This window comes from Phacochoerus africanus, chromosome 10 (assembly GCF_016906955.1).
Source record: "Phacochoerus africanus isolate WHEZ1 chromosome 10, ROS_Pafr_v1, whole genome shotgun sequence".
NCBI classification, from domain to species: Eukaryota; Metazoa; Chordata; class Mammalia; order Artiodactyla; family Suidae; genus Phacochoerus; species Phacochoerus africanus.
Window position 1 is genome coordinate 67,564,232 of NC_062553.1, and position 27,137 is coordinate 67,591,368.

Below are 27,137 nucleotides of genomic sequence, written 5' to 3' on the forward strand. Positions count from 1 at the left end.
CCGCGTGACCCGACGTGCCGGGCGCGCACGTAAGGGTCCCCCGCCCCAGCCGAAGGGGGCGAAGGCCGAGGGGCCGAGGCGGGATCTCGGGTTTGAGAGAAAGCGGGGGCGTGGCTTCCTTGCTGGGTGGGCGGCCACTCTGCAGCCCCGCCCCCGTCGGCAGCTGACTCCGCGCGCCAAAATCAAACCCGCGGGCCCGCCGGCCGGAGAACCTGCAAGGAGTGAGGGTTCCGCGTGCGGGTCCACGCGAGCTCCGCGGCAGCGTGAGCCCCGGCGCGCGCAATCTGCGGCACCTCCCAGCCCCCTTGCCCAACGCCCTCGGGGCCGCCACGGGCGAGGCATGGCCACTCCCCCCAAGAGGAGCTGCCCGTCTTCCCCAGCCAGCTCAGAGGGGAACCGCATCAAGAAAATTTCCATTGAAGGGAACATCGGTAAGGAGCCTCGGGAGATGTTGGTCCAAAAGCGGGGGTAGTCACGGCGGCGACGGCTGCTGAAGCACGCCCTCGCCGCGTCGCTTCTGTGGGGGCTTTCCGCCCTGCCTAGTGCTGTGTGTGGATGCGGACACGCCTTCAGGCTCGTGCCTCCGAAAGCATCCTTCTCTGCCTTCCCCAGCTTCCCTCCCGGGCCGGGGGTGGCAGCTCTGCGCGTTAGGCCCCAGGCCCGCGAGCCCTAGGAAGCGCGCCTCGGGTTCTTTTCATCCTCTTTGTTGGGATCGCGCACAGGGAAGGGTTTTTGGTTTTGTTTGTTTTATTTTTATTTATTTATTTTTAGGATGCGTGTTTGTGTCAGTGCACAGGGAAGGGTTTTTGGTTTTGTTTCTGATTTATTTATTTATTTTTAGGATGCGTGTTTGTGTCAGTTCTTGAGGTGTAGTTTACATAGGTTAAATTATCCCTTTTTAGGCATACTTCTTCCTCTATGAGGTTTTTTTTTTTTTTTTGTCTTTTTTCTATTTCTTTGGGCCGCTTCTGTGGCATATGGAGGTCCCCAGGCTACGGGTCAAATCGGAGCCGTAGCCGCTGGCCTACGCCCGAGCCACAGCAACGCGGAATCCGAGCCGCGTCTGCAACCTACACCACAGCTCACGGCAACGCCGGATCATTAACCCACTGAGCAAGGGCAGGGAACGAACCCGCAACGTTATGGTTCCTAGTCGGATTCGTTAACCACTGCGCCACGACGGGAACTCCCCCTCTATGAGGTTTGAAAAACAATGTTTTACTACCACCACCAAGATTGAGTCAGAACTTTTCCATCACTGCACAAAGACCTTCTTGCTCTTTTGTCGTCAGCCCCCTCTCCGTTCCTACCCCCTGGCAAGCACTGATCTGATTTCTATTCCTGTCAAGTTTTGCCTTTTCCAGAATGTCATATAAATGAAATCTAGAGCATGTAGCCTTTGGTGTCTTGCTTCTCAAATTTAGCGTAATGTTTTTAGATTTATTCATGTCACTTGTACCTGTGGTTTGTTCTTTTTTGTTGCTGAATGGTATATCCATTGCATGGATATACTACAGTTTATTTCTTCCTAGTTGTGGACTTTTGGATTGTTTCCAATAATTAGATTATGAATAAAACTGCTGTGAACATTCAGGTACAAGGCAAGAAGTTTTGTCATTTTGTAAGACACATGAACTTTCGATTCCTATTTCCTACCACAGTAAACCTGTGCCTGATACTTCCTGTTTTGATAGGATTTTTTTTGGTCCCAAGTGAGGTACTGGCCATTCATGCATATAGGGGATGTTTTTAAACTCTTACCACCTTCAAAACACTGTAGTTCTCGAAAAAGGCAATGCAAAGGTGCTTTAGCAGCATTCCAAGGAATGGAAAAAGCTGTACACACTCTGGAAGAGGATATCTTATTTCACTGCTCCAGTGTTAAGGCGCTGGTGGGAAAGATACATGTGATAGACTCTCACATCCTCTTAGCTGGATAAGTTCTTTGAAGGTGAATGTTTACTAGTATGATTCGTCAAAGTACTTATTGGAAATAGAAGACCATATATAAAGATAGGAGAAAGTAGTTGAAAAAAGCCATTTCAAAAGTAAATTGGAATGAACAACCTCTCAGATCCATACCACAATGAATTAATCACTTCCCTTTCTTAAATCTGGTCAAACAACATATCATATCTAGGAATTTACTTCCTTCTAAACATCTTTAATCTTCTCAGCACCTGAAATAATTTCCTAATATGTCCCCATCTCCAGTTTCTCTAAATTCTTCCAGAGCCGTCTTTCTATATATAGACATGATTGTATTGTCCCCTGCTTGAAATTTTCTTACCTCCCCATTACCTATGCTGGAAGGAGTTGCAAACTAATGGCCTGCATTTATACAATATCGGCCTGACCAGATTTGAAACTATTTTTTAATTAATTGCTGGTATTTAAAAATGTTGAGATTTCCCATTAACATCTAGATTCTTGGCTTCTCTTAAAATCTGAAGATCTGGTAACACTGGGCCTGTGTTTCTGTAAGACAATAATTTGCTCTTTAGATGGGATGTTCTTTACCACTTAATTGTTTTCCCTGACACTGGCTTTGTCAGTTGCTGTTTATTAATGCTTCTGCACTGTTGTTGATAGGCCCTCTGCCTTACTTGCTAGGCCCAAATAAACCATAATTGTACAAATTGTTGATCTGTATGTTAAAGACTATTTTGTGATTCCTCTATTTTTTAAAATTTGAACTGACTGATCATTTTCATTTCACACTCATGTAACTCATTTTCTCATATTCTCCGTTAAAAAATACTCCCTTATGTTAGATTTTGGAGGCCTTGCCTACTTCTCATCTTAATGGTCTGTATAGAATGACTTTTGGCATCATAATGCCTGCTTAGCGTTAGTGATTTTGTTGGGTCTCATACTTTTTATTTATTTATTTATTTTGGCCCCGCACATGGCATGTAAACTTCCTGAGCAAGGGATCAAACCCATGGCAAAACCGCGACTCAAGCCGTAGCAGTGACAACGCTGGATCCTTAACCTGCTATGTCACGAGAGAACTCCTCCTGTGACTTTTTAAAGTATTCAAATCAGTGTTCTTGTTATTCTTTGCCTTCCTAAAATATTAATTTATTAATTAGATTATTTTCAAGCTCCTCACTTTCTCCCTCAAAGTTAAGGAACTGATTTGGAACTGCAGGTAGCTATTTTTACACTGCTTGTACTAAAGAGTGATTTTAGAGAATAACTATTATTACTCTTAAAATTTCAGAGTATGACCACATGAGCTTTTTCTGTTTGTAAGCAGTATTCAGAAGAAAGCTGGATGCTCTAGCCTTTTAGACTCTGGCTGATGGCTGATTTTTCAGTGTATTCCTTGTGTGCTCTTTCTGATCAGCATGTTTTCTTATTTTTTTATTAAGTTATGGTTGATTCACAATGTTGTGCCAATTTCTACCTTACAGCACAGTGACCCAGTCATGCATATATATATACATTCCCTTTCTTATATTATCTTTTGCCATGGTCTGTCCCAAGAGACTGGATATAGTTCCCTGTGCTGCACAGTAGGATCTCATTGCTTATCCACTCTAAATGTAATAGTTTGCATCTACTAACCCCAAACGACCGTGAACAACAGCATGTTTTCTTTACTTTCTCCGTTTATTTATTTATTTTTGCTTTATTTTTAGGACCGCACCTGCAGCATATGGAAGTTCCCAGGCTAGAGGTCGAATTCGAGCTGTAGCTGTTAGCCTACACCACAGCCACAGCAATGCCAGATCTGAGCTGAATCTGCAGCCTACACCACAGCTCACGGCAATGCTGGATCCTTAAGCCACTGAGCGAGGCCAGGGATCGAACTATAGTATCCTCATGGATATTAGTCAGGTTCATCACTGAGCCACAGTGGGAACTACCTCCCTCCTCCATGTAGTTCAGTGAATGTCTGGTGAATGTTTTATGTTTCCACTTTCCATTCTTCTAAATGGCTTACAGTTTCTATGCTTACGCTGTTCACATGAAATCTCTGGTCACCAGTGTTTTTCCTGTGGTTAAACCTGATGGTCATCTAGTTTATCCTTAAAAAAGTTTTTCTCTTATCCTGTGGTGATAATATGATTTTTGTGTTTTGCTTCCCAACTGTCCTCTAAAATTCTTCCAGTTTTTTATATTACCCTATATAATGTTTTAGATTTGATTATAATTCTTCAAGTCAAAGGTAAGTTCTTTTGGCCCTTTTTGGATCCAATTTGTAAGCAGGAGGAGGCTTTGCTGTAGTTGCTTTTTTTAAAAAATGCTTATCTATGTGTACATACATTTGTATTTGTGTATATGGAAGGAGAGCGAAAAAACATTATGCTGATCAGAGATGACGAGTCTAATCACATTTGGTAGCTTCATATAGGAAGGGTGTGGTGGTTATTAAGAGTCTTGCTACACCCTGTTAAATTCTAGGTTAAGAGTTTCCTTACTATTACATTGAATGAATTCCCAGGTTATTTTAAAATAGTGAATGTAATATGTCTTGATTAGACCTGAACTATTTTCTTTTTCCTCCTAGATATCTCAGAAATTAGTGAATGATTAGAGAGAAGTACATAAAACTTAAAATTTTTTTAAAAGCATTGCATAGAGTGCACAGAACCATGAAAGTAAAACAGAAAAAACATGGCTATTGCTTGTAGGAGGTGCTTTGCAAAAATAGTTTTATTTTTATTCACTTATTTATTTATTTTTGTCTTTTCAGGGCCACAATCACGGCACATGGAGGTTCCCAGGCTAGAGGTCTAATCAGAGCTACAGCTGCTGGCCTACGCCAGAGCCACAGCAATGAGGAATCCAAGCTGCGTCTGTGACCTATACTGCAACTCAGCAATGCCGGATCCTTAACCCACTGAGTAAGGCCAGGGATCGAACCTGAAACCTCAGTGTTCCTACTTGGATTTGTTTCTGCTGAGCCATCATGGGAATTCCCAAAAATACTTTTATGATTTCTGTTAGCCGTGGTGCCGTATGATAATTAGTGTCATAAAAGAGAATCATATTATTTCACATCCTAAAACTTTAGGCATTGGATGCATCTTTATATTAATTTTGTGGTTTCTTTGGTTGTTTCTAGATTGGTTTTAGATTGGAAAGACCTGAGTTTGTACACTGAACAGCTAGAGCCATTAGAGAGGAAAATTTTGAAAATGCAGGAGCCTGGAATGACTGTCACTGTAGGGGCAGTTTACTTGTTTATCACAACAGTTTCCATGAGGAGGGTATTATGAGTACAATCTCCATTGTTCTATGAGAAAACAGGAACAGAGAAGTTCAGTGACTTGCCTAAAATTATATGCCTAAGCTGGGAGAATAGCCTTAACCACTTCCCATAGCGTTATCTCTAATTGTTTTGTTAAGGAAAGTTCAGGACAAGAATTTTTGAATCCTTTTGTTCCATGGTTTTTGTAAGCTAAAAGTGGTAACAAACAAATGTGCTTAACACAAGTGGGCAAGGACCTTTTACTTTTCATTTTAAAAAAATCTGAAAGAGGAAGTATAGAAAATTGAATATTTTTTGTATTGTTTGCTCTTACAAATTTTGCAAAGGCTGATGACTATCTTATTTAATTCCTGATGAGTTTCCTTTCTCAATTTCACTTTTCTTCTCACAACAGCTGCGGGGAAGTCAACATTTGTGAATATTCTTAAACAAGTCTGCGAGGATTGGGAAGTGGTTCCTGAACCTGTTGCCAGGTGGTGCAATGTTCAGAGTACTCAAAATGAATTTGAGGTATGAAAGTAAAATTTAACTCTTTAATACAATAAAAATCTTTTGGTTTAGACAAGCACTGATATTCTTGGGGTTTTTGTTTGCTTTTCCTTTGCCAATGAAACTTTCAAATATAGCTTTATTTACTTATTAAAAAAAATTTTTTTTTTGTCTTTTATCTTTTTAGGGCCAAACCTGTGGCATATGGAGATTCCCAGGCTAGGGGTCGGATCAGAGCTGTAGCCACTGGCCGGCACCACAGCCACAGCAACGCCAGATCCTTAATCCACTGGGTGAGGCCAGGGATGGAACCTGCAACCTCATGGCTCCTAGTCAGATTTGTTTCTGCTTCCCAACGACGGGAACTCCCAGGATTAAATTCTGAAGAGAATTCTTTCCCATATGGACTCCATCTTTTTAAGAAATTTATATTTCAGTATAGTCTTTGAGGAAAGGCAGGGTTAACCTTAAGTAGAGTTTTAAAGTGGGTAAACATATTTGCTTCATTCAACATTTTTTATTAATGTGATATAACTATGGAAAAGTTTATGAAACATATGTATAGTTTGATGAACAATTTTTGAAGGCCACTATCTTTGTAACCATTATCCAAGTCAAGAAATAAACCATTACTTTTGTTCAAGAAGCCCCCTTTCAGGTGACAATATCTCCTTCCCAAGGGTGATAACTCTGCTTGGGGTAATCACTCACATAAATAACTCTTGTGATAATAATTTTCTTGCTTTCTAAGAAGAGTTTGATGTACATGAACATATCTCTAAGAAATAAAATTTAGTTTTGTCTGGTTTTTAATGTTATATAAATGAAGTCATATGTTTGCATTCTTTTTCCCCTTGCTTCGTTTGCTTAAATTTGTCTGTATTGTTGCCAGCAGCTATAGCGTGTTCATTTTCATTGCCATATGGTATTCAGTTGTGTTCACATCACTATTTGTCCATTCTCTTGCTTTGATCAGATTTTAAGTGGTTCCTAGTTTAGTTGCTGTAAAAACAGCCTTGGTATGAATCCTGGTGTACACATGCAAGAATTCCTCTTGGAATAAGAAGGAAAAGTACTGAGTGCTGGTGTACGTGTATGATGCCTGTTTTCTAAAGTGGTTTTATCAGTTTGCTTTCCCCACATTAGTCCACGCCTTTGCCAGTATTTTAGCTTTGCCCAGCTTCCTAATTTTTGTCATTCTCTTGAACATTTAATAACGCCTGTGTTGTTTTTTGTTTTTTGTGTCTTTTTGCTATTTCTTGGGCCGCTCCCGCGGCATATGGAGGCTCCCAGGCTAGGGGTCGAATCGGAGCTGTAGCCACCGGCCTACACCAGAGCCACAGCAACGCGGGATCCAAGCCGCGTCTGCAACCTACACCACAGCTCATGGCAACGCCGGATCGTTAACCCACTGAGCAAGGGCAGGGACCGAACCCTCAACCTCATGGTTCCTAGTCGGATTCGTTAACCGCTGCGCCACCACGGGAACTCCCATCACCTGTGTTTTTAATTGGTTTTTCCCTGCTTGCTAATGAGATTATGCTCCTTTAATTAATTTATTTGCCATTTGGATTTCTGTTGTGAAGTCCCTATTCAGGTCCTTTTGTCCCATTTTCGTTTGGATCTTCTCTTTCCTTACCTGCATTTTTACTTCCTAAAGTATGTCTTGTGATCTCTTTCACTGATGTGCCCTATTCAAGAGACCTGTGTTCTAAAAAATACTCTTTATTCCCCTCATTGGGGTCAGCTGTCTGTGCAGTTATTCTCAGGTGTTAGGTTAGCGAAATTATGCCAGTGTGAGAAGTATCGAAGGGGTTCTTTCACTGAGGAATGTTAGACTAGACATTGGATTAGGTGACCTTCATTTAAGGTCCATTCCAGTTTTTTTTTTTTTTTTAATGGCTGCACTAATGGCATATGGAAGTTTCCAGGCTAGGGGTTAAATTGGAGCTGCAGCTGCAGGTGTACACAACGGACACAGCAACGCCTGACCAAGCTACATCTGTGACCCATGCTGCAGCCTGTGGCAGTGCCGAATCCTTAACCCACTGAGTGAGGCCAGGGATCAAACTCGCACCCTCATGGATACTAGTCAGATTCTTAACCTGCTGAGCCACAATGAGAACGCCCTTCATTCCAATTTTAATATCATAGCTTCTGACTCATATTAAATATGTATAATTGGTTTGTTGTCACATTAAATGTTTCTGCCTCTCAGTAAACCTTACATTAACCAGTTGCACAGAAGCATATATGAAAACCAAAATAAAAAATTTTAATTTGCAGGAATTCCTGCTGTGGTGCAGTGGGTTAAGGACCTGGTGTTGTTTCACTGGTGGTGCAGGTTTGTGCCCCAGGTGGGCCCAGTGGGTTAAGGATGCTGAGTTGCCACAACTGTGGCGTAGATTGCAGCTGTGGCTTGGATTTGATCCCTTACCTGGGAATTTCCACATCCTACGGATGCGACCAGAAAAAGAAAAAAAAATTTAATTTTCAGAGAGAGATGTAACTATCAGATGCATTGGATTCAGTCAATCCATTCTCTATGTGGCCATAATTCTCAATCATTGGAAGGAACTCAGAATCTTAAGGATTTGGGGTGCTTTTTCTTTCTTTTTCTTTTTTTTTGGCTTTTTGCCTTTTCTAGGGCTGCTCCCACAGCACATGGAGGGAGGTTCCCAGGCTAGGGGTCTAATCAGAGCTGTAGATGCCGGCCTACGCCAGAGCCACAACAACGTGGGATCTGAGCCACGTCTGCGACCTACACCACAGCTCATGGCTACGCCAGATCCTTAACCCACTGAGCAAGTCCAGGGATGGAACCCTCAACCTCATGGTTCCTAGTCGGATTTGTTAACCACTGTGCCATGATGGGAACTCCTGTGGGGTGCTTTTTCAAACAACAAATAATCCCTTGGGAATTTAAATATGTGGGATGCCTCCTGGTTAAAAATGACGGCCTTAGTGAATCACTGTTAGTATTGGGAGTGTACTGAATCCTTCAGTTGTGTTGGAAGGGAGCGGTTAAAAAACACTGCATTAATATACATGGGAAGACAGTTTATAATAGGAAGGTTGTCTGTCAAACTTGGAATCAGAGCCCAGGGGAATTAATATTAGCTTAATGACTGATGTCATCAGTCTATGATGCATTGATGTATCTGTCTCCATTTTAAGACTATTGGCTTCATGGATCTGATATTCATGCTTATGGGCTGGAACGTTTTTTATCCCGTGTATAGAGTCAAAATTTCAGGCTTTCTTTATAGCTGCCATGCAGGTGGTCCTACCATGCGTAATAACATCGTGAAGCCCTTCTTTCCCAAACCAGCCCTGATTTGTTCCTTGAGATTAAAGTGTGAATCACAGATTGTCCAAATCTCAGCTTTCTTAGCATGTTGTCAATAGAAGTTCTCTGTCTTCAGACCCAGCTCTGGTAAGGCCAGTACTAATTTGAATGTTCTCCATATAGTCACACTTCTTGGTAGTAGCTGTAGAATTGGAACAGTTGGTCTCTTTAATTTCTTCCCCTATTCAGTAACTTAATTTGCACCTGCATCTTTTGCTTGTTTTGTTTTTTTTTTATCTGCCACCTAGTGGCTGATATGTTGCTATGCTATTGATGAGTTGCCACCAATTTAAGCAAAATAAGGAGGCAAAGTACCTAAAAAGATTATGCAGTCTCCCCTCCTGTCCCCTCTTGCGGCAAGATTATCTTTTTTTTTTTTTTGTCTTTTTGCCATTTTTTGGGCCGCTCCCGTGGCATATGGAATTTCCCAGGCTAGGGGTCGAATCGGAGGTGTAGCCGCTGGCCTATTCCAGAGCCACAGCAACGTGGGATCTGAGCCGCATCTGCAACCTACACCACAGCTCCCAGCAATGCCGGATCCTTAACCCACTGATCGAGGCCAGGGATCGAACCCGCAACCTCATGGTTCCTAGTCGTATTCGTTAACTACTGAGCCACGACGGGAACTCCTCCAACGGCAAGATTATCTTTAAATCATACCACTCAGATGATGATCAGTCTTTGTATTGAAGGTTTATGTCAAATAGCAGTGTGCTTTATTTTGTACTTTATGTTATAATTTGGCTCAAGGCTTTGATTCAATTGCTTCCTTTTAGTTTATTTTAGGGATACATAGACTGTAGTAAAGGAGATACCTTTGTTTCTCGCAGTGAGCTGAATTCTTCTGGGAGATATTTGTTAGTCGTTGTGAGGTACTACTTTACTTTTATCTAACACTTCTTTCCACCAAGAAGCCCCTGAAAAATTAGTAATTCTGAGAAAAAAGATAAAACATATCTGTGAAACAACAGCATATTTTTTGATAAGTCATTTGGAAAATTAAATAGGGATGCTTATAAAGTACTTCCACTCATACCTTCTGAAATCACCTAACTTAGTGACTCTTTTATAATTATCTTGTTTTGTAGACTCTGATTCTTTTGAATGACCTAAACTTTTTTTTTTTTTGCCTTCTCTTTTTTAGGACCGCACCTACAGCATATGGAAGTTCCCAGGCTAGGGGTCCAACTGGAGCTGTTGCTGCCAGCCTCCGCCAGAGCCACAGCGACGCCAGATCCAAGCCTCGTCTGTGATCTACACCACAGCTCATGGCAATGCCAGATCCTTAACCCACTGAGCAAGGCCAGGGATTGAACCCACAACCTCATGGTTCCTAGTTGGATTCATTAACCACTGAGCCATGATGGGAATTCCAGTAATTCTTGTTTTCACTTATCTTGGCAGTAATTTGTGCTTTCTGTAATATCATGAAGTGAATTACAGAATTATAGATATGAATTAATAGAAATAGAATAAAAATTATCCATAATCTGACCACCCCATATTTTTTTTTACATAGTTGAAATGGCAATTTATTATATCTAATTTTGGCAGGTGGGTGGGATACATAATTTTTAAAAATATTAAGTAATATATGCTCACTATTCAAAGTTAAGAAAATAAAGAGGGAAGTAAAACTTACCCATGTCTTATCACCCATAGAAAACTACAGATCTTACTTGGCCCAACAACATGTCTAATTTTATACTTTGCTCTTTTCCCCCATAATGCTTATGTCAGAGGAAGTTTCAAATGTTATTAAAAGTTTACTGTAAATGATTTCTAGAGGCAGCCTAATTTATCTTGTGTATGTACCATTATTAGGCATAGTATCAGTACCTCATAAATAGTGGAATGATAGCCTATTTGCTTAGCAGTGATAACCATCTTTGTGGCTAAATCTGTATTTTGGATTATTTCTTTAAGATAAATTTTCAAAAGTGAAAGTAAGTGGCCCAGGGATACAAATTTTTTTCTTTTTCTTTTTAGGGCTGCATCTGTAGCATACGGAAGTTCCCAGGTTAGGGGTTGAACTGGAGCTGCAGCTGCCAGCAGCCTATGCCATAGCCACAGCCACAGCAACGCCAGATCCAAGCCACATCTTTGACCTTTCCGCAGCTCCTGGTAATGCTAGATCCTTAACTCACTGAGTGAGGCCAGAGATGGAACCTGCATCCTCATGGACCCTAGTTGGATTCTTAACCCACTGAGCCACAATGGGAACTCCTAGTCAATTTTTTGAGCCACATTTTATTTATTTATTTATTTTGTCTTTTTGCCTTTTCTAGAGCCGCTCCCGTAGCATATGGAGGTTCCCAGGCTAGGGCTCTAGTCAGAGCTGTTGCTGCCGGCCTACACCAGAGCTACAGCAACTTGGGATCCAAGCTGCCTCTGTCAGTTACACCACAGCTCATGGCAACGCCGGATCCTTTACCCACTGAGCAAGGCCAGGGATTGAACCTGCAACCTCATGGTTCCTCGTCGGATTCATTAACCACTGCGCCACCACGGGAATTCTGAACCACATTTTTAAAATTTGTAAAATAGTACCAGTAACAACTATCTCATAGGATTGAGATAATGTATGTAAAGCTTTTCATAGAGTTCCTGGCATAAAGTGGTTAATAAATAGTAGGTATTATTATAATTTTCAGTAAAATTGAAGTATCTTTGTTTTCTTTTTTTTCTTAAGGCCACATCTGTGGTATATGGAAGTCCTAGGCTAGGCATTGGATTTCATTTTTAAAAAATATGCCATGTAAGTCATAGGTAATGTAACCAGTGATAGAGCAGACTAATCCAAGACTTAAATTTTGTTTTGAGTTAACATTTATGCTGCAGAGAGTCCATATATATATGAATACTACTGCCACCCTGCCTCTCTTTTTTAGTATCAGATATATCCAATTCCTTTAATGAAGTGAAAAAAGTATATATATTTTGATTATTTAATATATAACTTAATATTGTTAATATTTTAATACATTTTTATTGAGATGTAATTGACATACAATTTTGTATTAGTTTCAAGGGTGCAGGATTCAACATTTACATACATTGTGAAATGACTACCATCTGTCGCCAAAGTTAATACAATCATTGACTGTATTCTTCCTGCTGTACTCATCCCCCCATGACTTACTTATTTTATAACTGGAATTTTGTACTTCTTGATCCCCTTTACTCTTTTCACCCCCCCCCCCCAACTCCATTCTAGCAACCACCCCTCTGTTCTCTATACCTATGAGTCTGGAGTGTTTGCTTTATTATGTTTGTTTGTTTGTATTTTTATTCCACGTGTAAATGAAATTATGTAGTATTTGTCTTTCTCTGTCTGACCTATTTCACTTAGCATGATATCCTCAAGGTCCATTAATTTTGTTGCAAATGGTGGGATTTTCTCTTTTATGGCCAAGTATTATGCCATTGTAGATGTATATTACATCTTTATCTTCTCATCCATTGAGTAAGAGCAATCTTTATCTACTCATCCATTGATGGACTCTTACATTATTTCTATATTTTGGCTATTATAAATAATACTGCAACAAACATAGGGGTACATACATCTTTTCATATTAGTGTTTTTGTTTTCTTTGGATAGATGACTAGTAGTTGAGTTGCTAGTCGTTTGGTAGCTCTATTTTTTTTTTTTTTTTTTTATTTTAGGGCCACATGCATGACATATGGAAGTTCCCAGGCTAGGGGTCAAATCAGAGCTGCAGCTGCTGGCCTACACCACAGCCACAGCAATGCCAGATCTGAGCCATGTTTGCAACCTACACCACAGTTCATGGCAACGCTGGGTCCTTAACCCACTGAGGAGGCCAGGGATCCAACCTGCACCCTTATGGATACTACTTGGGTTCATTTCCTTTGAGCCACAACGGGAACTCCCTAGATCTATTTTTATTTTTTTGAGGAACCTCCATACTGTTTTCCACAGTGGCTGTACCAATTTTACATTCTACCAACAGTGCATGAAGCTCCCTTGTCTCCACAACCTCACTAATACTTGTTATTTCTTGTCTTGTTGATAATAGCCATTCTGACATGTATAAGTTAATATCTCATTGTAATTTTGATTTGCATTTCCCTGATGATTAGTGATTTACACATCTTTCCATGAGCCTGTTGGTCATCTGTATACCTTCTTTGGAAAAATGTCTAGATTTTCTGCCCATTTTTTAATTGGATTGTTTGTTTTTGTTATTGAGTTGTATGGGTTCTTTATATATATATGTTGGATATTAACCCCTTGTTGGACACATGATGTACAGGTATTTTCTTCCATTCAGTAGGAAGTCCTAGTCACAGCAATTAAGCAGGAAAAAAGAAATAAAAGATGTACAAATTAGAAAGGAAGAAGTAAAATTGTCCCTATTTTCAGATGACATGATAATATATATAGAAAACTTTAAGAATCCCCCATCAAAAAAAAAAAAATGTTAGAACTAATAAATTAATTCCATAAAGTTACAGGATACAAAATTAATGTACAAAAATATGTTTTATTTCTGTACATTAATAATAACTATCAGAAAGAAGAAATCATGAAAACAATCCCATTTATAATTGCATCGAAAAGAACAAAATACCTAGGAATAAATTGCCAAGGAGGGGGAACGCTTATGTGCTGAAAATTATGAGACATTGATGAAAAAATTAAAAAAAAACACAAATAAATGGAGAGATAGTCTGTGCTCATGGGTGGGAAGAATTAATATTGTTAAAATGTCCATAACAATCTGCATGTTCAGTGAAGTCCCTGTGAAAATTATTTGTAATAGAACTAGAACAAATAAAAAATTTGTGTGGAACCACAAAAGTTCCTGAATAGCCAAAACAATCTTGAGAAGAATAAAGCTGGAGGTTTCACACTCCCTGATTTCAGACTATACTACAGAACTATAGTAAAGCAAAACACTGTGGTACTGGCATAAGAACAGACACATAGATCAGTAGAATAGAATAAAGAAATAAACCCACACATATATGGCCAGTTAAAACAAAGAATACAATATATAGTGGGAAAAGGACAGTTTCTTTCATAAATAATGTTGGGAAAACTGGACCACTATCTTACATTAATTAAAATTAAGTTACAAATTAATTACAAAAATTAAAATGGATTAAAGACTTGAAGAGGTGAAACCATAAAACTACATAGGCAGTAAGCTTCTTGACATTGGTCTTAGTGAGTTTTTTTTTTTTTTTTTGTCTTTTTGCCATTTCTTGGGCCGCTCCTGCAGCATATGGAGGTTCCCAGGCTAGGGGTTGAATCAGAGCTGTAGCTGCCAGCCTATGCCAGAGCCATAGCCACGCAGGATCTGAGCCGAGTCTGCGACCTACACCACAGCTCACAGCAATGCTGGATCGTTAACCCACTGAGCAAGGCCAGGGATCCAACCCGCAACCTCCTGGTTCCTAGTCAGATTCGTTAACCACTGCACCACGACAGGAACTCCTTAGTGAGTTTTTTGGATCTGACTAACAGCAAGAGAATCAAAAGCAAAAATAAACAAATGGGACTACATCAAATTAAAAGGCTTCTTCACAGTGAAAAAACCATCAATAATAAGGAAAAATAACCAACTGAATGAAAAATCTTTAAATATTTTTTTTCCCCCTTGTTTCTTTCCTTTTTTTTTGCTTTTTAGCGCCACACCTATGGCTTATAGAAGTTCTCAGGCTAGGGGTCAGATCCGTAGCTGCAGCTGCCAGCCTACACCACAGCCACAGCAACATGGGATCCAAGCCGTGTCTGCAACCTATACCACTGCTCATGGCAACGCCAGATTCCTAACCCACTGAGCCAGGCCAGTGATCAAACCTGCATCCTCATGGATACTAGTTGGGCTTGTTACTGCTGAGCCATAATGGGAACGTCCAAAATAAATTTATTCTTTAAGGAGTTTGGGAAGATAACTACTGCACTCTTACTTCACTTTATCATTTGCTCAGTATTTTCTGCACAGTCCTACTGTTGACTATAAGCCTCTTGCCATTTTATGCTTTTTTTTCCCCTTGGGTTTTGGGAAGAAGTTTCACTCAACTATGTGGTTTGTGGTATGAAATTTAAATTCTGCCTCAAAGTGCCATGTGTTTGTGTGGTTTTTAGTTCTTAACTGAAATTTTGAGGTTCGTTGTAGGTTTATACATCTGTTTTTTTTTTTTTTCCATCAGAGTAAAACCACCTTCTTTGAGCATAACCTTTCAGGAAGTTCAGGGGTATTTGAAGTAGTTTGAGAATAGGAATTTATCAGTCATATTTTATTCCTTGGAAGTTAGTAAACAAGAGTGAGGACTTTATACAATTTTTGGAAGAACCTTTATACAGCTTGACATTATAGAAAAGGCTGATGGGGATTTGTTTTTTTTCTTAATCTGACAACTCTAATAACAAAAGTATTCTAATATATTCTATTACTGTGCAGTTTTAGTTTAAAAAGAAGATATGGTCACAAAAAGAAGAAATTTCAGTGGCTTCTATCTGTTCATCTTTGTATTTGATTTGGAAGTCTGGGATGATAGGATTTGCTGTCTTTGACCTGTTAGTAGTGAAGTGGAAATGGATAGGTCTTAGATGCTCAAAATTACTAAAAAAATTTTTTTTAATGATTTTTGTTTTTTCCATCACAGCTGGTTTACAGTATTCTGTCAGTTTTCTACTGTACAACAAGGTGACCCAAACACACACACACACACACACATATTCATATATATATATATAAAATGGGAGTTCCCATCGTGGCGCAGTGGTTAATGAATCCGACTAGGAACCATGAGGTTGCGGGTTCGGTCCCTGCCCTTGCTCAGTGGGTTAACGATCCGGCGTTGCCGTGAGCTGTGGTGTAGGTTGCAGACTCGGCTCGGATCCCGCGTTGCTGTGGCTCTGGCGTAGGCCGGTGGCTACAGCTCTGATTCGACCCCTAGCCTGGGAACCTCCATATGCCGCGGGAGCGGCCCAAGAAATAGCAACAACAACAACAAAAAAGACAAAAGACAAAAAAAAATAAATAAAATGATTTTTTTTTTCATTATAGCTGGTTTACAGTGTTCTGTAAGGTTTCTATTGTACAGCATAGTGACCAGGTTCCACATACATGAATAGATTCTTTTTTCTCATATTATCATGCTCCATCATAGGTGACTAGATATACTACACAGCAGAATCTTGTTGCTTATCTATTCCAAAGGCAATAGTCTGCATCTATTAACCCCAAGATCACAATCCATCCCTCTCCCTCCCCCTCCTCCTGCCCCTCCCTCTTGGCAGCCACGAGTCTATTCTCCAAGTCCATGATTTTCTTTTCTGTGGAAAGGTTCATTTGTGCCTTGTATTAGATTCCAGATATAAGTGATATCATATGGTATTTGTCTTTCTCTTTCTGACTTACTTCACTTAGTATGAGTGTCTAGTTCTATCCATGTTGTTGCAAATGGCATTATTTTGTTCTTTTTTATGGCTGAGTAGTATTCCATTGTGTATATATACCACATCTTAATGCAATCATCTGTTGATGGACATTTAGGTTGTTATCATGTCTTGGCTATTGTGACTAGTGCTGTAATGAGCATACGGGTGCATGTGTCTTTTTCAAGGAAAGTTTTGTCTGAATATTTGCCCAAGAGTGGGATTTCTGGATCACATATTGGTTTTATTTTTAGTTTTCTAAGGTACCTCCATACTGTTTTCCATGGTGGTTGTGCCAATTTTCATTCCCACCAACAGTGCAGGAGGGTATTCTTTTCTCCACACCCTCTCCAGCATTTTCTATTTGTGGACTTATTAACAATGGCCATTCTGACAGGTGTGAGGTGGTACCCCATAGTAGTTTTGATTTGCATTTCTCTAACAGTTAGTGATGTTGAGCATTTTTTTCATGTGCTTGTTGGCCATCTGTATATATATATATACACATTCTTTTTCTCTCATTATCACTCTCCATCATAAGTGACTAGATAAGAGTTCCCAATGCTATACAGCAGGATCAAAATTATTTTCTATATTTTTTGCAAATTAGAGATTCATATAGGATACCAATCCTCTTTTTAAAAAAATCATAGAAGTTCCCATTGTGGTGTAGCAGGTAAAGAACTTGACTAGTATCTATGAGGATGTGGGTTTGATCCCTGGCCTTGATGAGTGGATTAAGGATCCTGCATTGCCACAAGCTATGACATAGGTCACAGATATGGCTCGGATCCTGTGTTGTGGCTGTGGTGTAGGCCTAGCCTGGGAACTTCCATATGCCAAAGGTGTAGCTATAAAAAGAAAAAAAAAAAAACCCACCAAAAATCAGAGTCAGATAGCCCCTAATATAAACTGCTTTAATTAGATTATATAAAAATCTAATAACAAGAAATTGGCTATATAGGATGTAGAATATTTTAGCGGGTACTACAGTTGGAGAGAGATTAGTGAATAGATCCCCCCTAGGTATGTCAGGAGTTTTGAAGTGTGAGGGGAATACTGAAAGGGACCTATGATGACTTTGTCTGTTTAGTTACTTAAACACAGTACTCTGTCCAGAGTAGGTGCTGGGCTGGGAATCTGAACAAAACAGTGAAACATGTTAGTAGTAAACTTCTGTGGTATTTTGTGAGAGAGGCAGGTGTGAATATCTCACTGCGGGGTGGGTTTTTTTTTTTTTTTTTTTGTCTTTTTAGGGCATGGGTATTAGTTGGGTTCGTTACCACTTAGCCACAGCAGGAACTCCTATCTCATTGTTTTGATTTATGTTTCTCTAAATTAGCAGTGTTGAACATGTTTTCATGTGCCTGTTAGTTATCTGTATATCTTTGGAAAAATGTCTGTTCAGGTCTTCTGCTCATTTTTTGATTGGGTTGTTTGTTTTTATTTATCCAACTTCTTTTTTTTTAACTTAAAAAATTAAAAATATTAATATCATATAATAATAATTTAAATAAATTAAAAATTAAAATAAAATAAAAATTTAATTTAAAATATATTAAAATAAAATAATATTAATAATTTAAATACAAATTAAAATATTGATCACTATTTTTCTTTTTGTTTCTTTTTTCAAATTCAAAATAGGAATTGACAACATCTCAGAAAAGTGGCGGGAATGTTCTTCAGATGATGTATGAGAAACCTGAACGATGGTCTTTTACCTTCCAGTCCTATGCCTGCCTCAGTCGAATACGAGCTCAGCTTGCTGCTCTCAATGGCAAGCTCAAAGATGCAGAGAAACCTGTATTATTCTTTGAACGATCTGTGTATAGTGACAGGTATATATAAATGACTGTTCTTGTCAGTTTGGAATCATGACTTGGAACTGGACCTTTTTTTCCTATTTCTGGGAATTGGTCATAAGAGGGGCAGACTTGGAGATTTGAGATGGGAAGTGACATTTAATACCTTCAGCAGTTTGGCATGACTGGCATTAGTGAAGTTCTAGAATAATTGCTAGCTGCTCTGGAAACTGGTGGAAAATGGTGTCTATCTCATTTCCTATTAGCAGAGAAGTTTTTTTTTTTCCTTCCAGCTCTCCTAAATTTCCCATATGCTCTGATTAAATCTGAATGTGTATTCTAGACTCCCACCTGGAACAAGGAGATTATTTATCTCTAAGTGGGGCTTAGAATTACCCTAATTATTATGTAAGGATTCTCTTACGAAAGTTAGATCAGAACTGAGGTTCTCAAACTTCAGGACCCCTTTCCTTTCTTAATAATTATTAAGGAGTCCAAAGAGCTTTGTGTCTTACTGATATTTATGCTATTACAAATTAAGATTTAGAAATATAAAAACATTTATTTAAAGTCAGTAATAATAAATTCATTACATATAAACCTAAATAACATGCTTGTCCAAATTATTTTTCACAACAAAAAATTAGTGAGAAGAATAGCATTGTTTTACATGATTTTGCAAATACCTTTGATGTCTCACTTAATAGAAGGCCAGCTAGCATCTCATTTGTGCTTTTTTTGTTATGGCTGCCCCTACAGAGTATAGAAATTCCTGGGTCAGTGATTGAATCTGAGCTGCAGCTGTGGCCTCCGCCACAGCTCTGGCAGTGCTGGATCCTCTAACCCACTGCACTGGTCTGGGGATTGAACCCTCAATTTGCAGAGCCCCAGGCTGCTGCAGTCTGATTCTTTTTTTTTTTTTTCTTTTTTTCCTTTTATGGCCGCACTTGTGGCATATGGCAGTTCCCGGGCCAGGGGTTTGAATCAGAGCTGCAGCTGCAGCTTATGCCATAGCCACAGCACCGCCGGATCTGAGCTGCATCTGTGACCTCTGCCACAGCTTGCAGCAATGCTGGATCCTTAACCTGCTGAGTAAAGCTGGGTGTTGAACCCACATCCTCACAGAGACAGCTTTGGGTCCTTAACCTGCTGAGCCACAACGAGAGCTCCTGTGCTTCTATTTTTAATACTTTATAATATGTTCTTTTGGTTGAAGTAGAGAATATAAAGTAATCTGGCCTCTCACAGAAGCCCTAGAAGGGCTACCAGGGTTTTTCACACCACATTTTTGGAAAACTGCTGGCCGGGAAGATATTTCTTATAGTTTGAGATACTCTATGGTTTGTTTTTCTGCTAACCAAGACATTATCTGCCATGGATTTTAGAATGTTTTATGTCCATTTAGTAGATGTATTTTTCCTTTGTGCTTTTTGGAAAAAATATATATGTTAATGTAAACTCTCTTTCAGGTATATTTTTGCATCTAATCTGTATGAATCTGACTGCATGAATGAAACAGAATGGACCATTTATCAAGACTGGCATGACTGGATGAATAACCAGTTTGGCCAAAGCCTTGAACTGGATGGAATCATTTATCTTCGAGCCACTCCAGAGGTAGGACTCAAAAAAATTTGTTTGTTCCATTGACATTTCAAAATAATATTTAGAAATCCTTTCGGTGATATGCGGTGAAGGTGATTCAGTTTAACTCTACTCCCTACCTCCAAGTTAGAAACTCATAGATGCTTTCTATTTTCCTAGCAAACTATAAGCCCAATTTGGAAGTTGCTCTTTTAGTTCCCTTCTCTGTTCTTCAGTTCTGTTCTTCATTAGTTCTTCCTGACTCTTGTAAGGTCTCTTATCTGTCACAGCTAGATGAATAAACTTGCTTAAGCAGTTCCTAGGTTGTAGGCTTCATGAGGTGGGACTTTGGGTATTTTCATTGCTGTTGAGTTTCCAGTACCTAGATCCAAGGCCTGGGTACATAGTAGGAGCTTAGTAAATATTTGCTTAAAAAGTGGCAAAGTTGATGGAGGTTCCCTTGTTTACGCATGAAATTATGTAATGAATGAAACTAACTATATAATGAATCCAGGAAGACCAAGTAGATAGGTGCCTTTTGTAAAATTAACCTAAATAAGAGCTTATGTTTGTTAAGAAATTTCTGGTTTTGGTGCTTGCATCCCCATTTTTCTCTTTTTTATTCTTATTTCTTCCTAAGTCACTAAGTAAATTCTGGTGATTATGTGTCATGTCTTCTAGCCTGAAAGAATACTGTGTTGCTATTCAGTCTGAATTTTCAAAGAAACTAGGTTTCTGATTCCACCTGGTGATTTTGTTTCTCTTTTAATATTAAGTAGGCCAGAATTTAACAGTGATAATTTTGGATTTAATTTTTATTTTTTGAAAATAATTTTTTAACTATGAAAATAGTAAATACAAATATGGAAGAAAGAACATAAAAATACTAATAATTTTATTCTGCTAGAAACATTCGTCAGTAAAGTCTAACACAAAAGTTTATTTTATTTTAGTAATGTTGTTTGTCTCTTTGAAAAGAGGATTTGTAATAGACGTTGAAGCACACTTTATATGTTGAACTTTAATTTTTTGCTTTTTTAACCAAGCTTATTTTATTTTTTTAATTTTTTTTAATTTTATTTTTATTTTATTTTATTTTATTTTATTTATTTTATTTATTTATTTATTTTTGTCTTTTTTGTTGTTGTTGTTGCTATTTCTTGGGCCGCTCCCGCGGCATATGGAGGTTCCCAGGCTAGGGGTTGAATCGGAGCTGTAGCCACCGGCCTACGCCAGAGCCACAGCAACGCGGGATCGGAGCCGCGTCCGCGACCTACACCACAGCTCACGGCAACGCCAGATCGTTAACCCACTGAGCAAGGGCAGGGACCGAACCCGCAACCTCATGGTTCCTAGTCGGATTCGTTAACCACTGTGCCACGATGGGAACTCCCAACCAAGCTTATTTTATACAGTATATTTATAAGTATAGATCCCCAAAGTTTTATAGACATATTTTGACTTATTTTTGAGAGTAATACTTGGCTTAGAGCCACCAAATGGTTGAAAAGCACAAGAAGGGAAAAATGAACTATTTCAATTTTCTGGAGAAATAGAGATTTTGGCTAGTGTAACTAAAGAGACTAACTAAAGAAGAAAAGTTTAATGGCAGATGACAAGAATAATTGTTCCTTGTCTCTCCCACCCCTCCTACCACTTTCTTATTGCTTACTTTTAGAAATGTTTGAATAGAATATATTTACGGGGAAGAAATGAAGAACAAGGCATTCCTCTTGAATACTTAGAGAAGCTTCACTATAAGCATGAAAGCTGGCTCCTGCATAGAACACTAAAGTAAGAGTTCCTTATTCTTATATACTGTGCATTTTTAATAATTTTATCTAATTTTAATCCAGACATGTACAATTTTTCATTTTTAGCCATTTTTATTTATTAGTATTGTAGGCTGTCCCAGAATTAGATGTAGGTTTTGATTTTTTTTTATTGCAAGGAGATCCTCTTTTTCTTAAAGTTTTTATCGCTAATCTCCCCCAGGGGTATTTATAGCATAATATATGGAATTTCACATTAAGGGATAAAGTGGAAATATATATATATATATTGTATATACATTATTTAGGTATAAACATGCCATGTTGTATAGTACTTTGCTTTATTACGGTTCATAGCTATTGCATTTTTTACAGTTGGAAGGTTTGTGGTAACTGTGTCAAGCAAGTCTGTTGGTACCACTTTTCCAACAGCATTTGCTAATTTTGTGTTTCTGTATCACATTTTAAAGATTCTTGCAATATTCAAACCCTCTATCAGCAAAAAGATTACTACTTGCTAATGGCTCAGGTGATGGTTACCATTTTTTGGCAATGAAGTATTTTCATTTAATTAAATTAATTAATTTTTTTTCTGCTTTTTAAGGCTGCACCCGAGGCATATGGAAGTTCCCAGTCTAGGGGTTGAATCTGAGCTATAGCCGCTGACCTCCGCTACAGCCACTGCGGTGCCAGATCTGAGCTGTGTCTGTGACCTGTAGACCTGTAGACCTGTAGCACAGATCATGGCAATGATAGATCCTAACCCACTGAGCAAGGCCAGGGATTGAACCCACATCCTCATGGATTCTAATCGGGTTCACTAACCACTGAGCCACGAAGGGAACTCCTGAAATAAAGTATTTTTAAATTAAGGTATGTAAACATGGTATTACACACTTAATGGACTTCAGTGTAGAATAAATGTAACTTCTGTATGCACTGGAAAAGCAAAAAATTTGTGCGAATTGCTTTTTTGTTTTAGTCACTTTATTGCGATGATCTGGAATCAAACCTGATCAAATCAAACCAAATCAAATCAAAAGTATCTCTGAGATATGCTTCTACTCTCAGAATTTTAAGGTATTTCAAATTTGTTTCTTAGGTCATTGTACTTTGTTATTAGTCAGATCTTGGTTCAAATCCAACTCATTTATTAGTGTGTAACCTTGTACAATCTCTGAGCTGCAGAGGGACCTCTGTGAGCTTTAGTTTTCTCATCTTTTTGTTTTGTTTTGTTTTTGTTTTTGTTTTTATGGCCGCACCCCTGGCATATGGAAGTTTCTGGGCCAGGGATTGAATCTGAGCTGTAGCTGCAGCAACACTGGATCCTTGAACCCACTTTGCTGGGCTAGGGATTGAACCTGTGCCTCTGCAGCAGTCCCAGCCACTGCAGTCAAATTCTAAACCCACTGTGCTGCAAACTCCTAGTTTTCCCATTTTTAAAACACATACACTCCTACTTAATGGTGTGATTTTGGCTTTTGAGGAGAATTACATTTCACAATGTCTAGCTTTAAATATTTTGTGCCTGAGATTTTTATATTTATTTATTTTTATGGCCATACCTGCTTATGACCTACATAGCTTGTGGCAACTTTGGATCCTTAACCCACTGAATGAGGCCAGGGATTGAACCTGCGTATTCATGGATTTACTAGTCAGGTTCTTAACCTGCTAAGCCACAACAGGAACTCCTTTTTTATTTTTTAATTTTTGCTTTTTACGACCTCACCTGCACATATGGAAATTCTCAGGCTAGAGGTCAGATCAAAGCTGCAGCTGCTGGCCTATGCCACAGCCACAGCAATAGCCAGATCCAAGCCGTATCTGCGACCTACACCACAGCTCACAGCAATGCTGGATCCTTAACCTACTAAGTGAGGCCAGGGATTGAACCTGAATCTCCATGAATACTAGTTGGGGTCTTAACCTGCGCCACAATGGGAACTCTGATATTTTTAGATATGTATAGTAAATATAGTTGGAAAAGAAGGGACTACCAGATGAAGTACTTGCAAGATAACTTGAATATAAAGTGATTGACAACATTTTGGTTTTCCAGTGATGACTTAAGAATAGGTTTTTAGTGATTTTCTTTTATTTATTGCTTTTTTTTTTTTTTGCTTTTTGAGACCATACCTGTGGCATATGGAAGTTTCCAGGCTAAGGGTCAAATCAGGGCTAGCCACAGCCACACACACAGCAACACTGGATCCAAGCTACGTCTGCGACCTACACCACAGCTCACAGCAATGCCAGATTCCCAAACCAATGAACCCGCATCCTTATGAACACTAGTCAGATTCGTTTCTGATGAGCCACAATGGGAACTTCTATTTTGCTTTTTCTGATTTTGTTCACCTCTTTTTAAACAGAACCAACTTTGATTATCTACAAGAAGTGCCTATCTTAACACTGGATGTTAATGAAGACTTTAAAGACAAACACAGCAGTCTGGTTGAAAAGGTAGATTTATACAAAGGCTATAGAATAATATTTGTTTTATTTTGTGTAAAGTATTCTAACTTGTGATAAAATAATTTTCTAACGAAAAATTACATAGACTTATATTAAGAGATCTTTAAGAGTTTTAGAGGGATTTAGGATGTTTAGATTCTCATCTTAATGTCAGCTCTAGTTTGTAGCCTTAGCTAAAACAAGGACCTTCTTTACGCTTTAATTTCTTTATCTGTAAGATAGGGATAACCACATTAACAAAAATTCTTGCTCACTCCCTTCTCCTCTGCTCTATTCCCTTTTCTTCCCCTCTTCCCCCTGCCACCAATCTTGAAATAATAATAAACTGCTTGTGAAATTAATCTTTTTCAACTAAGTTCAGTATGCAGGATGTTTGAAGTGGTAAAGTATGGATCTCATCCATTTTTATGTTACCTAACACTTCTGGGTTTTGATTTATAATCATTTTACATTATTCTTTCTTGTTACTTTCATTAGTCATGGTAGAAGTTGGCTTTCTCTGTCAGGTACTTTTATAAGGCAGTAGTCTTTGTCTATTCAAGAGAATTGCTGTGTAGTCTAGAATATGTAGAGAACCGTATCTTGTGATGTTGGCCAGTCAGCCCGGTTCATTCACTATTTAGATGACCTTTCCTCATATGTTAACATTACAGTGTGTATACGTGATTCAGAATTTGTGCTTCAGAAAAATTATAAATTCTATTACGTAGATTATATTTGTAACCAGAACCTTTAGATTTGTTTAAACCATTGCATTTATTAATGTTGAATGGTAAAATTACACAGGTCAGTGTTCTGTTGTATTACAGAGATAATAAAATTAGGGTTGTGGCTGTTAACTTTTTAATAGCCTCTGATTTTGATTACGTCTAAGATTATGTTTTAGATTATATCTAAGATTGATTGTTATGCATCATTCTTAGATATAAATTTAATAACTCCAGTAATTATATTTTAGGGTTTTCTAATATTTCTTTTGAAAGTAAAGTCTGTGGCTTTGTGATAGTTACTTATACAGTTGAGGTCTTCAAGTGTTAGATGCTTTTAAATGAAAATGAATATTATGTATCTCAAATTACCCAAGGAATTATATTAACCTTTTTTTCCTCCCCTCAGGTAAAAGAATTTTTGAGCACTTTGTGATCTTTCCGAAGACTACAGACAGCCAAATGAGTCCAGATACTTCAGCTCTGTATATCTTTATAGCTCCATATTCATACAAGTCTCTCTAGAAAACCCAAGTTTTTTAAAAACAATTTTTGTTATAAGAATTTTTTTGTATGAATCCTATACAAAAGTTTATAACCACTTTCTTTTCTTTTCTTTTTTGGGAGTTTTTAAAAACAAAGACTTTGGAGTTCCCTTGCAGTGCAGCAGATTAAGGATCCAGCCTTGTCACTGCTGTGACTTGGGTCGTAGCGGTGGTGTGGATTCAATCCCTAGCCCCAGAACTTCTGCTTGCCGTGGGTGTGGCAAAAAAAAAAAAAAAAAAAAGAGTTTTGGAGTTCCTTCTTTGGTGCAGTGGGTTAAGAATCTGGTGTCTCTGTGGTGGCTCCCTGCTGAAGCGTGGTTTCCATCCCCTCCCCAGAACAGTGTGTTAAGGATCCAGTGTTGCCGCAGTTGTGACCTAGGTCACATCTGTGGCTTGGATTTGATCCTTGGCCTGTGAACATCCATATGCTGTTGGTACGACAAAAAAAAAAAAAAAAAAAAGACTTTTAAGTATCCCTTACAATAAGAAGTCAGGGTAGATGGTTCCAGAATCACAGTGTCTAAGCTCCATCACAAAGGACCCAACCTCCTTCTCCCTTTCCCTCTATCCTCCTCAGCAGGTTTTATTTTGGTGCTGATTGCTCATTGACCAATTTCTTACCTGCAAACTTTAATATTACATAGTAAATGGTAATATGTCCTGTGTAAATTAGTGCATCTATTAAATATAAAAAGTGCAACTTAGGGAATCCCTGGAAAAAGAATTATGAGGTTTTATGTAAAATGCTCAGGATCAGGTGCCTTCCCTTCCACCTTAGTTTATGTGAAGGATAATGTTTCTGTGTGTAAGAGATAGTTGAGGATTATTACGTAAGTATAAAGATTCATTTTATTTGGTACTTAAAATAGCTACCTGCTTTTTCCCTTCTCCGACCATTCTTTTAGAGTGGGATATTACTCTTATAGTTAAAAGATTGACTTAAACTATGATTGTCCTTAAATCATTTGAGATGGAATTACAGTTTTCCTTAAATTTCTTTCCATTTGTATAGATAAAACATTAGTGGGACGTAGGGATAAATTTTTCCATCTTATTTTTTATTTTTTTTGTTTTTTTATTTTTTAATTTTTTTGTCTTTTTGCTATTTCTTGGGCTGCTCCCACGGCATATAGAGGTTCCCAGGCTAGGGGTCCAATCGGAGCTGTAGCCACCGGCCTACACCAGAGCCACAGCAACGTGGGATCCAAGCCGCGTCTGCAACCTACAGCTCATGGCAACGCCAGATCATCAACCCACTGAGCAAGCGCTGGGACCGAACCTGCAACCTCATGGTTCCTAGTCAGATTCGTTAACCACTACGCCACGACGGGAACTCCCCATCTTATTTTTTACTGATGCTCTCCTGGAAATGAGTAGTCTTTCTATACCTTTATTGTGTGACGTCAAAAGAGAAACTGAAGGAAGACAAGGTAGATTAACTTCTTAGCAGTTAAATATGTTTAGTCAGTCTCCGCTCTTATTTCCTGCCTCATCCTACTTTCTCTACTGTCTGGATTAATTAGGCAGCCTACTATTTTAAAGTTTTTTAAAGTAAATAAAAAGGTAAATAGGAGTTCCCATTGTAGCTCAGTGTGTTCAGGAATAAGCAGATTATACCTAAAGGCTTTTCCCCTCCTTTAAGTTACTGATGTAAAGATGATCTTGCTTTATGTTGTATAGCTTGAAAGCACTGTCATTTTGTTGATTATATATTAGAAAATACATATATTAACAAAGAAGGCAAGGAGTTGTGGTTCAAGTTAAGAA

General features: G+C 38.6%; 1 protein-coding gene across 1 annotated transcript; it reads left to right on the forward strand.

The window, feature by feature from the left end:
• DCK (deoxycytidine kinase) lies at window positions 1–26,457 on the forward strand. Its single transcript, XM_047799337.1, has 7 exons — window positions 1–431; window positions 5,619–5,734; window positions 18,127–18,320; window positions 19,754–19,901; window positions 21,547–21,662; window positions 24,016–24,106; window positions 25,235–26,457. The coding sequence occupies exons 1-7, from the start codon at window positions 341–343 to the stop codon at window positions 25,259–25,261; spliced, it is 783 nt and encodes a 260-aa protein (XP_047655293.1). The 5' UTR covers window positions 1–340; the 3' UTR covers window positions 25,262–26,457.
• The last annotated feature ends 680 nt before the right edge of the window (window positions 26,458–27,137 follow it).

Coding starts and splice junctions, on each gene's coding strand:
- DCK (XM_047799337.1), top strand. CDS start 341: ATGGCCACTCCCCCCAAGAGGAGCTGCCCGTCTTCCCCAGCCAGCTCA. Junction 5,735..18,126: donor GTACTCAAAATGAATTTGAG/GTATGAAAGTAA, acceptor AATTCAAAATAG/GAATTGACAACATCTCAGAA. Junction 24,107..25,234: donor ACAGCAGTCTGGTTGAAAAG/GTAGATTTATAC, acceptor TCCTCCCCTCAG/GTAAAAGAATTTTTGAGCAC.